Source organism: Sinocyclocheilus rhinocerous, unplaced genomic scaffold, assembly GCF_001515625.1.
Source record: "Sinocyclocheilus rhinocerous isolate Xijiao unplaced genomic scaffold, SAMN03320098_v1.1 scaffold331, whole genome shotgun sequence".
Lineage (NCBI taxonomy): Eukaryota > Metazoa > Chordata > Actinopteri > Cypriniformes > Cyprinidae > Sinocyclocheilus > Sinocyclocheilus rhinocerous.
Window position 1 is genome coordinate 257324 of NW_015656164.1, and position 13503 is coordinate 270826.

At 38.6% G+C, this 13503-nt stretch overlaps 1 protein-coding gene across 1 annotated transcript in view; it reads right to left on the reverse strand.

Moving 5' to 3' along the window:
* The window catches only part of LOC107719708 (Fc receptor-like protein 3), a 39473-nt gene that overhangs the window by 9179 nt on the left and 16791 nt on the right, over positions 1-13503 (reverse strand). The window contains 1 exon segment of the mRNA XM_016527195.1: positions 7079-7357. Within this exon segment, the coding sequence (XP_016382681.1) occupies positions 7079-7357 (279 nt within the window).

Genomic DNA, 13503 nt, shown 5'->3' on the forward strand with positions numbered 1-13503 from the left:
GATTTCATTAACTAGCTGCGTAACAAGAACATGACCAATTTAAGTTTATAGGACAACTAAACTATCAATTTAAAAAAAAAATTACCGCAAACTACAGACGTTGCATCCATCGATTCCGCCATGTTTCTCATTGACACGCCTCCAACTCGGAAACTCGGGGCTTAAAGAAAATTTCGAGTTTCCCCACTCGTAATAACGACTTTGTGGTGGCGTTCATGTGCGTTCAACTCGTAAATACGATCTATCCGACATGACTTGAACGCACCTTTATAGTCATCAATAATTTGGTGGCTTCAACATTCTGGCATCGCTTGGCATGTACTGAGCCACCTAGTGGACTTCTTGCAAAACTACAAGCTCTCATTGTGGACTTTTTTTTTGAATAAGTTTCACTGGGTGCCGCAGAGTGTACTATATCTCCCTAAGGAGGAAGGGGGACAAGGACTAGTACATCTGGCCAGCAGAGGAGCAACTTTTCGTTTACAATTTATTAAAAGATTTTTAACTGGACCAGAACATCTTGTTTGGAGGAATGTCGCTAACTTTATTTTGAGTCAAGCTGGAGGCCTGAGACTGGACTCTGCTTTGTTTTTAATGGACGCTAGCAAAATTCAGCTGAATGGACTGACCCCATTCTATAAAGGGGTCTTTAGAATATGGAGCTTATTCAAGAAAAGTAGAGGGGCTTTTTGGTTTGTCTTTATATTGGTTATTAGAAGAACCGACTGTGTTTGGAGCTAGATTGGATGTATCAAGTGAAGCTGCATGGGGTTTTTAAAATGCAATGTGCAGAGCAAGAAAAGTTCAATTGTGTCACATAATAGCTGCTGGGGGTCCCGAGTCAAATAATTCACAAAAGGTTGCTTCTTGCATTGGAGTTAGATCAACAAGATTAGCAGGGAAATTACTGGATTTCTTTAAAACAGAATCTTACGGTAGAGGAAAAGTCTCTCCTTATAAGCTATGGTGAAGGAAAGGTGGTTCCAAACAACAAGGATCCTTTTCCAGAAGTTTATATTGTTCCTGATGTTAAAGGTGCAGATGGGGAATTGTTGAAGAACTTAGAGGAACTAACTATTAATGAGGCTAACAGCAAAACATTGTATAAAAGCGGTGTTAAAATTTTAAACTTGAAAGTTTTAAGCAGAAAAGTTGATACTGTTTGGAGAGACAAATTAGGTTTGGATCAGAGTATAAAACCTGTGTGGAGAGTTTTTTATAAACCTCCTTTGGAAAAAAAAGGTGGGGGATCTCCAATGGAGAATTTTACACAGTTTTGTGCATGTTATCAATCCAAATGTTTGTAATCCATGTCCTTTTTGTGAAAAAAAAAAGAAACAATTTTTAATTGTTTTGTGGAGTGTACAAGATTGTGCTATTTATTAGATTTTCTTACATTGTTGTTTGGTAAGTTAGATTAAATTTGTACTATTCAGATGTTTTATTCTTGGATATCGATATGTAGCGAAAAACAAGATAAAATGTCAACTTTTGAATTTCATTGTGGGAGAAGCAAAAATGGCAGTATATATATATAAGCAGGAGGAATAAAATTGAAGGGTCAGAAGGATGAGAAGTTGTATCTATTTTTAAAAATCGGATAGAAGCAAGAATGTGGGGTTTAAATTTTATAAGATGATGAAATAACTAATTTTCTTTTCGGTTCAGTGGTGTTACAATGATGCAATTTGCTCTGTTGTTCACAAACTTTTATTTTTTTTCTTGTTTGTTCCAATGATTGATGCTAATGATTGATCAATGATTGATTATTGATGCTAAATCAATTTAGTTTGAGTCACTATTGTATTACGATTGTTTTGAGAGTGTAAAAGGTGTGAAATTTTTTTGGTTAAAATTCAAATTCTCTCTCTCTCGTTACCATTAGGTGAATAAGAATACATATAAAGTGTGTGTGCGTGTGTATGTGTGTGTGTGTGTGTGCGCACGTCTGCGTGTATGGGGAATGTACTAGTATTCCTTACGTTATAGAGACCAAAAACATCCCCACAAGAAGTATAATAATACCTAAGGTTGCAAAAAGGTGGAACATTTCCAGTAAATTTCAGAAATATTACAGAAATGTTGTAAATTTTCCAGGATTTTTTTGAAAGTTCTGGGAATTTTTGGAAAGTTTTCGGAAATTTACCAGAAATTTTCCACCCCTTTGCAATCCTAATAATACCAATAAATTTTGACCTTCTGGGGATAGAATATACAGTTTGTACAGTATAAAAATAATTGTGTATGGAATGTGCCCTTAATGTTAGGAATACCAGAATGTGTGTGCTAAATGTAGATAAACGTCTTGTCACATGGTTTGAACAGTCAGAGTCATTATAGATAGATAAATAGATAGTATGAAAAATAACTATATTTTCACCATTGTTGTTTTCTTCTGTGTTTTGTGGTTTCTGTTGTTGTTAAAATAATCACGTCATCCGCAGCTCTTAAACTTGGCGCCGGCACGCGTCCAGAGAGAGAGAGAGAGAGAGAGAGACTTTTTTTGACTTTTATGGTCTCTTTATTACAAAAAGTTAAAAAAAATTTAGATTGACATCAAAAGAGAAAAAAAAAAAAAAAAAAAAAAAAAAAAAATTTTGGCGCAAGTTTATAAAACAAACATTACTCAAATATAAATTTGCAAACCTTCATCAGAGTCAACTTCACAAATGCATTGATTAACTTCCCATTTATATTTGAACATCTGCAGATCATTTATCACCTTATAATAACTATACTCTATACTAATACGGGATTTTATTAATCCCTTCAATATTGAAATAGCATCAGTTGATCCTTTATCATTCAATTTACTTTTTCTTGACAACCATATAGCCATCTTTGCTTGCCCAAATAAGAAGTTTAATAAAACATGACTCCTCATTTTACTTCTGCTGTACTTTGGCCCAAAAATAAACCTTGCAGGTGCAAATAATTCCCCCAAAGTTTGACACCACTCTTCCATTTTATAAAATAATGGTTGTAATCTCCCACAATTAAAAAATAAATGGAAGACAGTTTCTTGTGCTCCACAAAAAGGACAGCCCTCCCCAACCTGTGGATCGAGGTGTGCTCTGTGTCTGTTTGTGGCTATTATACCATGCACAATCCTCCATTGTAGGTCTCCAGTTCTTTTCTCAATGGGAGGTTTGTACAAGGTCCTCCAGCAACCTTTAGGGGAAACGCTTGATCCAAAAAACTCTTGCCATTTAGACTCTTTCACATTCTGAAGCTGAAGAAGATGTGACACCTTTACACACAGTACATAAATAGCTTTCTTTCCAGCATTTCTAAAAAAGTCCCAACTGGGGTGTCTTAAAAGAAAGCAAACCATTCTCCATTTCTTCAACGTCAGCTGAAAAATTCAGGTCTGGGAAGACAGAAGTCTCCTCCTCTCCAACCGGTGTCTCTAATGACAGTCTATAATCAGTTGGTAAAAACTCAAAGATTTGAGTCAACAGTCTATCTGCCACTCGAACTGATCTCATGCCCAGTTTTTTAGCCAAGTTTTCAGCAGAAATCCATCCTTCCTCAGAAACAAAATGTCCGATTTTGGTAATATTTGCAGTCCACAACATTTTTCTGAGGGATCCAGATTTAAAAGAGTCTAAATCCAGTGCTTTATTAAAAAACAATGGTTCTTCTCTCAGCCATAGCCCCTTCACACCATTTGGCTCCCGAGAGAAACTGAAAAATGTCCATGTTTTTAACATTGATCTCCCTGTCTTTTTGTCTTGTCTAAGACCACTAATATGTTTTTTTTTAGACGATACCGCTTCTGTTGTGAGAGCTCGTCATAGCTACTCACCTTCCTAGCCCACATCACCTACGCAATAAATTTGTCCATATCAGGAAAGTAATTACTTACTTCAATGCCAGTTTTACCTTTAGTTTTATCAAGAAATGCATAAATTTCTTCAACAGTATACAAATCTTTATCAGTTCCTCTTGAGCCCTCTGTCCACTGTTCATCATCTCCTAATCCATCATCCGTACACTGGGATAAACTATCCATCTCATCAACCATATTTTCCTCTAAGCTTTCAGCCTGTGCCACATCATTAACTTCACACACATATTCCACACCACTCTGTGCCTCACTCTTATCAATCTCATCTGTTACATCTCCATGTTTATCAGAGACAGAACTACATCCAGCTTGCTCCACACTCATAGCATTGTTTGGCATATAGCGCTGAAAGATATTTACAATAAACGACCCTGAGCGCTTGTTATGTGATCCGCTCCACTTTTTTGACACGCTGCTCACTTACTGTGTTACGGCTCGCAGTCCGGATGGATGCAGGGGTGCGGATGCGGTCCGCCTTTTGAATATCAGTTATATAAGTATTTAAGGATAAAAGACTCGAGTTGCTTTTAAAATTTTCACGAGTCCTTTTACTCGAGTCGAGTCAAGTCTGTGGAGTCATTTCAGGTCGAGTCTGAAGTCTATAAAAATGCGACTCGAGTCCGAGTCACTAACTCGAGTGCCCATCTTTGGTGTGTGCGTGTGTGTGCACAGTATATACACTGTCTGTGTGTATGTATATGTATGTGTGTAATGGAAAACCTTTATCATTTTCAGATCGATTCCAAAAGAGCCCGAGACATCACAAGGAGCCTAGCCAAGATGATTGTTACTGACTTGCAACCAGGTTCAATGGTTGCAGGATGCAGGTTTCCGTCATTTTATGAAGGTTCTTGATCCCTGATATCCTGGGTAGGAAATCTTTGATGTCTAGTGAAATTCCAAAGCTCTACGAGCAAGTCAAAACCACACTGAAGGACTCCATAAAATCTGCAAGCAGTGTGGTTTTAACAAGTGACATGTGGACATCAAGAACAACCGAAGCCTGTTTGACTGTATCAGGACATTTCATTGACCACAACTGGCAGATGCAGGCTTGCACTCTTGAGACAGTCCATGTAGCTGTCACGATCCCTGTCCGGTCTACCCTGTATTTTGTTCATGTACTTTTATGTTGAAGTGTTTCCTGTGTTCCACTTGTATCTGTATCACTTCCTGTGCTTAGGTCCGGTCTCCATTGTTTCCTAGCCTTGCTTGTTTGTCTCCATAGTGATTAATCAGCCCCTCTCCCTTGTTATCTTGTTAAGATAGTTAACCCATTCTCAAAAATGCAACCATGTCTGCCAGGCAGAAGGATAACACTTATTACAGTTTGCAACAAACACTGTTGAAAACATTGAGCACAACTATACTCTTGCAGTCAGCAATGTTTTTGGACAATAGGTTAAAAAACATTGTGTTTTGTGATACTGGAAATGTAGAAACCATAAATCACGGCTTATCAGTGAGATGCAAGCCCTGCACAGACAGGCAACAATCAGTGAACCCTCTGCATCAACCACCTCTATGGGAACAGCCTTGTCAGTGCCACGAGAGTCACCTGCTGCAAACACTGAAAGGAAGGGTGCAGACTGTTCAACATCCAAAGGAGGATTATGTCCGGAGTTTGACACACGTATGTTGGCTTTCCAGGGCAACCGCACAGCCAAAACAGACACATACATCGAAATGCGCAGATATATGGAAGAAAAGGTGATCCCAAGAAGTGAGGACCCTTTGCAATGGTGGGGAAAAAAAAGAGAACAAGAGGCTGTTTTCTAAGGCAGCAGAGGCAATTAGTCAAGAGGCGAAATCGGCTGAAACCAAAAGATGTTAACATGTTGCTTTTCTTAAACTCTAATCTAAAGCTAAAATATTAGGAAATCTTTATCAACAATTACAGTGATCTTATGGTATCTTTCTGAGCATTGATAAATACTACAAAAATGTACAAAGTTGAAGATAAAGAAAAAAATTGTTCGTTTAAAATTAAGAAATAAGTGTGCACAGTTTTCTGTTGTTGGTATCTGGTTTATTTTATTAAGATTTTTGTTATATAATAAATTTTTTTTTTGTAAAATATGTAGATAGTACAATAATTTTGAAGAAAATATGTTTGTTGATGGTAGTTTATTTTATTAATAATAATAATAATAATATAAAATAAAATATAATAATAATAGGTTGTTTAAACATTTTGACGTATTTGTTGTCTCATTTGCTTTTCTAATAAATGTGTTATTAAAGGCCAGTATGTGTATGTAATTTGCCTTTACGTGTAATTCTTTTTTTTCAAAAAATTAACACGATTTTTAAAAATCACTTTCACATTTAAAATAATAAGTGGTATAGGTAAAATTGTAACAAAAAGTATCTGTATCAGATCACATTAAAAAAAAAGTGGTATTGCCCTTCCCTAATGTGAATCAAATCAGAGACATGAGGGTGCAAGCTTATGCAGAGTTTAAAAGTAAAACGTAGGATTCACAGGAAGTCTGTGCAAATGACAAAGAACAGAAGAGGTGTGTTCAGTGGAAGACAATCAAGTAATTATGTGGGCAGCTGAATTTTAGACCAACTAAAGTTTATGGAGAAGCTTGAGACATAAACCAAATAGGACATAGTTACAATACTACTAACAGAGTTACAATACTAGTTAAAATACTACAATGCTACACTACTATTAATAATAATAACAACAACAACAACAACACATTTTCTCATGTAAAAATGGGGCTTTATAAAATATGTAAACAAATAAACATTTATTTGTTTACATGATGTGGGTAAATGACCAACTAGAGCTGCACGATTCTGGATGAATTGAGAATCACAATGTTTTTTTTATGACAAAAGTCAAAGGTTGAGCAATGGTTTAATAATCAAAAGTTCTATAGTCTGGCACAGGGGTGTCCACACTTGGTCCTGGAGGGCCGGTGTCCTTCAGAGTTTTGCTCCAACTTTCCTCAACACACCTGCCGGGAAGTTTCTAGTATGCCTAGTAAGACCTTGATTAGCTGGTTCAGGTGTGCTTAATTAGGGTTGGAGCTAAACTCTTCAGGACACCGGCCCTCCAGGACCAAGTTTGGACATCCCTGGTCTAGGGTATTTGTTATCATTTAGAAATAAGATTGCGTGGATGATTGAATTGAGATCACAATCCTGCTATTTAAATCAGAAGCATAAAATAAGGGCTTTAGAAGATGAATAAATACAAAAACACAGACTCACAGTGTAGAGTGATGTTAACAGGATGATAGTACTCTCCAGATTTAGACTCACACCAGTACACTCCAGTGTCATATGGGGAGGTGGTTCTGATTGTACAGGTAGATCCTGTTTGTGATCTCCACACTGATGAACAATCTTCCAGCCCCCATCTCTCTGTGTATCTTCTCACTCTCCATCCAGTAGAGTTACTCTGGTCCTCACAGCTCAGAGAGAAAGAAGCTGATGTGAAGTGTTGAGTTCTGCTGGGACTGACGATCAGAGAGACTGGAGGAGAATCACCTGAGAAGACAATTACAGCAACAGTTTAGAAATCAAGTCAAGACAGTTTTATTGATAACAATGATATAACACAAATAGTTTCAAAGCAGCTGTGGCGAGGGGGCGTGGTTCAGCAAGGTCTGCAGCTGGAGAGAGAGAGGGGAGATGAGCAGTGAGTCAAGCGCAAAATGACAACACCTGTGTCTGATTGCAGTAATTGGCATATAGAGACCGGATAAAAAGCCACCGGGAAACAGGAGCTGTGAAAATCCGAGAAACGCAGTACTTGATCTGAAAAGTGACTGTTTATGGAAATGCACCCGTCCTGTCTAGGGTTGCAAAGGTGTGGAAAATTTCTGGTAAATTTCCGGAAACTTTCCAAAAATCCCTGGAAGATTAAAAAAAATCCTGGAAAGTTTCCAAAATGTTCCACTTTTTTGCAACCCTAGTCCTGTCCATCGCACGGAGCATTGCTTTGCATTAGTCCTGGTGGATTACGCAGCGCGATACCCTGAGACAGTCATAGTATTTCCTCAAAAAGCGTAGCGGATGCGCTGTTTCGTGTAATCTCCCGAGTGGGAATCCCGAAGGAGATTTTCACTGATCAAGGCACACAATTTAGGTCACGAACCTTCTGAGAACTTTATGAGTTATTGGGCAATAAATCGATTAAAGGGGTCATATGATGCAATTTCAATTTTTCCTTTCTCTTTGGAGTGTTACAACAAATGGGTGTAGCTCAGTCATTTTACATCCGATTCCAACAAATTATATCATTTTGAAGGTTTTTTAATGGAGAATGATAATAAAAATAACTAATTTTGAAAATTTGCTCATTGTGACTCATTTTGCCAAAAAAAAAAAAATTCTTGATTATTTAGTTATCATTTTCATTAGTGTAATGAATTACATTATTGCATGTATATAAAATAAAATAATAATAAAAAACATTGACAGGTACAAAACTCTGTTTGGATAGATGCTGAAATGTACAACATACACATCAAAATCTTCAGTGAACACTGCACACAATGTTAAAAGAAACACTAAAGTAGTGTTGAAGTTCACAAGATGAATGATCAAATTAAATGATTGTTATATAAAATAACTGATTATTGAGCATTTGGTAAAATCAACTGCAAGTCAAACACATTAAATCTCTGAAGATCTCAGCAAAGGATTATTAAACAACTCCACATACAGCATCACCAGCTTCACTCATTACTAACCAGACTGACTTTAATTCTGTCAGACGTCTAGTGAAACTCTTATTGAGAATTAACAGAGGATTAGATGTTATTTATTTCATTTGAAGTCACCATTGTGGTGGGCTGTGTTTGCTTTAGTTGGGATCTTGGTCCTCGTACTTCTTGTGTTAGCTTTTCGTTGGCTGTTGTAACTGTGTGTTTGTAAAGCACAGTTGTTGTAGCAAAGAAAGCCACGATAGAATGGGATCAGGTACTATCTTCCTATCTTGCTGGTGATGATAAAGTCATCACAAAGCATGTGTCTAACAGCCTTAAAAGTTCATCAGTAGTTGTAATGGTGTTTTGTTTTTAATGTTATAATCACATATCCTGAAAGTGGATACAATGCTATTTTGAGCAAGTGCATCATGTGGTCACACACACAGACATCAAGATTTTGCATATGAATCACCACAGTGGTTACAATCAAAACCAAAAAAGCTTGGGAATCCAGGATGTGAAATTAAGGAAGAATCAAGTTTTGTACTATGAAGCCACCCATCATGCATTGTGCAGCATGAAGCTTTTTCGTTTTGATTGTCACCGTTTTTGTGATTCATATGCAAAATCTTGATGTCTGTCTTCAGGATGTGTGATCATTTCAATGCTATTAGTGCCGATACTGCAGTTTCACAAGGTTGGTGGCTATAAATGCCAAAGTTAACCAAAATTAAAAACAAAACGCCATTACAACTATTGATGAAATTTTAAAGTTATTAGATGCACATTTTGTTATGACTTCATCATCACCAGCAAGATAGGAAGATAGTACCTGATCCCATTCTATCTTGGCTTTATTTGCCACAACAACTGTGCTTTACAAACACACAGTTCCAGCAGCCAAAGAAAAGCTAATGCAATAAGTACGAGCACCAAGATCCCAACTAAAGCAAACACTGCCCACCACAATGGTGACTACAAATGAAATAAATATCAACATCTAAACCTCTGTTAATTCTCAATAAGAGCTTCTGTAGATGTCTGACCGAAATAAAGGCAATCTAGTTAGTAATGAGTGAAGCTGGTGACGCTGTGTGTGGAGTTGTTTAATCATCCTTTGCTGGGACCTTCAGAGATTTAATGTGTTTGATTTGCAGTTGATTTTACCAAATGCTCAATCATCAGTTATTTGATAATTTAATTTGACTAACTACTTTAGTGTTTCTTTTAACATTGTGTGCAGTGTTCACTGATGATTTTGCTGTGTATGTTGTACATTTCAGCATCTATCCAAACAGAGTTTAGTACCTGTAAATTTTGTTATTATTATTATTTTCTTTTATTTACATACAATCATGAAAAATGTTTTGCAATTTTTAATTTATTATTATTCCACAAGTGTCTGTATTTTATGTATGTGGCTAAGCGCAGCATAAGTGGTTTAGTGGGAAATGCTTTCTCCTCACGGCAAGATCTCTGGTTCAAGTCCCAGCTGAGCCAGAAAGTCTTTCCTTCAGATCTGGTTTCCCTCACAATCTAAAGATGTGTGAATTACAGATGCTTAATTGTCTAAATGTGTAACTGTGTGTTTTACTGCCTATTGATGGATCCATGGCTGAGTTTTTTTTGGCTTTTTTTATGGCTCAGTTTTGGGGTTTCTGGTTAAAGACTGGTCTCTATGTGTCTGGGCCAAACAAGGGCCGTAATTCTTTGCTGCATGTGGGCCGAGTGTAACTGGTTGTTTGGCCCAGAGCTGGGCCAGACGACAGTTGCTATGTGGGTTGTGGCGGTTATGGTCGATGAGACGAATGACTTCAGTAAAACAGCGCAGCTCTCATATGTCCTCAGGTACGTGACTGAAATGGGGGTAAAGGAGAGATTTTTTTAAATTTGAGAACGTTACAGACAAAAAACGAGCCCAGGATCTAGCCGGGTTGGTTCTGGATATGCTGGAGAGCTACAACTGTAAATTAAAATTAGTGGCTCAGTGCTATGTTGTAATGGCATGGGGACTAGATTGAGTACAGGCTCGCGTAAAAGACAAGTCCCCCAGGTCCTCTTCGTGCATTGTTATGCACACACTTTGAACCTAGTGATGTCCCAGGGAGCATCAAAAATTTAAGAATGCAAGGTATTTTTTGCAAATCTCCGTGGATTATCTTTATTTTTTATTCGTTCTCCCAAACACACAAAATTACTGAATGAGATTTGTCAAAGACGGCTGCCACATGTAATGCAGGTGAGGTGGAAATTTAATACCAGACTAGTGTGCACTGTCCACGACAAAAGAATTGGGCTGGTTTGAGCTTTTCCAGCACATCCTTGACCACACTGAACATTTTGACTGGGAAACTGTACACTGTGCGTCTGGACACCTGGCACACTTAAAAAAAAATTTTTTTGTTTCTTGTTTTTTTGCTTTACTGGCATTTTCGACATTGCTGGTGTGCTCTTTGGGATTCTACAAAGCAAGACTTTAGACGTCTGGCCAGAATTACAGATTTTCAGTGTTGAATTACAGTGTTGAAAAGGAGGGAGAGCTAAGTTCGATGACATCTTTGAAAACGCCGTACTGGCGGTGGGACAGCAAAGCACACCGCATGGAAAGCCTGATGCTCACTCCCACTACAGAGAGCTTCACGTAGCTGTAATCAATAACATACTCACACAAATTAGGAACAGATTTGAAGATCACAAAAGACTGATGTTTGTTGGATTACTAGATTCTGAGCAGTTTGATAAATTCAAGCAGACATTTCCAGAGGCAGAGCTCAGGAGTCTGATGCAGAACTACTGTACGGTGGACAGTTTGACCTGAACAGACTCAAACCTGAGCTCAAAGTCATGTATAACATGTCAAACTTTCGCAGTAAAAGTATAAGTGATCTCCTGAATTCTCTGAGGTTGACAAGCCTTGCAGACAGTATGGCAGAACTTTATGCACTCACCTGCCTGTTCCTAACAATCCCAGTGTCTACAGCCTCTGTGGAACACTAATTTTTGGCTCTCAAACAGATAAAAACCTATGCAAGGAACACAACTGCACAAACAAGGCTGTCTTCTTTGGCGTCTCTCTACACTGAGAAAGAATTGCTCAATCAACTGAAGCAAAAAGGACAACTGCATGATGTTATTGCCTATTCACCCTATTCTAGCCTACTGTTGAAATTGTTAATCAGATGTCTTTGTTGTTAAGAGCCTGTGGGCAGCATAATAAGTGCATTATTTGCATATGGCTGCATTAGCTATAACGTGTGTAAGATGTGTGTATGTGTTTTACAGTTGCTTACTGAAGGCCCTGACTGAAATCCCATGGTACACCACTGACTATAATGTTACAGACTACCACTAGCAACCGGCTGACAATGTCCCTTTAGTGGCTCTGTAGAACGTGTTATTCGTTTTATGTGCCTTTCTGAATACGGATTCACTATTCGGGCACATCCCTAGATAGTTTGCTTTTATTTCTTTGGTTCACTGTAATTATTTGGTGGAAGATGCAGCTCTACCTCTGCCATGTTAAATTTACATTCTATATGACTCTCAGGAAACGCGTCGGTCTCCGTAGTGTTGTGATACGTCATACTCACATAGCAGCAGTGGTGATGAGAGAACATGCTTGAGAAACAGTTTAGAGAGGAGAAATCAATCTACGTATAGAATATTGGTCACAAATTATTGGTCACTTTCTGAATACAGTTTTTTACAATCACTATGACAATTTTTTCAATACTTTTACAATTTTCCTAAACTCTTATCGCAGTTAGCACAACATCCATTAGTGTGTAGGCTATACAATTAACACATTTCTTGTTGCTTTGACACAAAATGCATACAGTTAACACAAATTTAAAATGCTTGAACTTCTTTTACAAACAAGCTCGACCAAAACAATGGATTTTTACTGCCAAATTTACAAATGCTTTCACACTATATATCAGAACAGATAACATCATGTTCTAAACCTAACTTACAGGCTAAAGTCAAAGTGAACAGCTGTTCATATTGCGAATTGAAACACAAATATATCCCCTGTTTTTTATTCATTAATGCAGGGGTCTCCAACCTTATTTCATTCGGGAACTACTTTGTAAAAAATGAAAGCGGCTGAGAGCTACCCATGTTATATATGTCAGTTCTGTGTTCCATGTTTTCCTCCCCCACGTGCTTTCTATGTACCAGTTTTCCCATGTTGATTGCGTTAATTTAATTCCAGGTGTGTCTCGTGAATTCCTTGATTAGTCCCATGATTTAAGCCCTGTGTGTTTCCATGTCTAGCGTGCTGTCTTGAATGTCGATCCTGTGTCCTACGTGTGTTTCCCTAGATGTTAAATAAAGACTGTTGATCATGATTCTCCTGCGTTCTCCTCATTCCTCGTTCCTTGTTCCTCGCTCCTCACAGTAGGCACACCGTGACAGAAGACAGCACCGAAAACTGAAAGTAAGCGGTGCCCCTTTTCTCCGTTTTTGTTTTCATTTTTTTAAAGTTTTTTGTTTTCCTTGGCTCCTCCCGCGATTATGGAGATCGCGGCACGCTTCATTGAGCTAGCCCGTAGAGATCTCCCCTTCGTTGAGTATGCCAGGGAGTTCTGCGGGCTAGCCGCGCCGACGGCTTTAGATGACGCCACCATCAACTCTTTGTTCTGGCACGGGACCTCCCAGACACCACGGGACTAAGCTGGAGGGAAGGGATCCTCTGGTGTCTGGAGAGCGTCTGGCCCCAAGCCAGAACAAGCCCGCCGGCCGCGCCGATGTCAAGCCCGCCGTTCGCGCCGTTTACCCGTAACCAAAAGAGGAGGATGAGGTGAAAAGGACTGATTTCTGCCCTCATCCTCGCCCCAGAACGCCGCCCAGAGCTCGTTCCCGTGTCGGCTCCAGCCCCAGAGCTCGCTCCAGTGTCGGCTCCAGCCCCAGAGCATGGTCCAGTGTCAGCTCCAGCCCCAGAGCTCGCTCCAGTGTCGGCTCCAGCCCCAGCGCCTG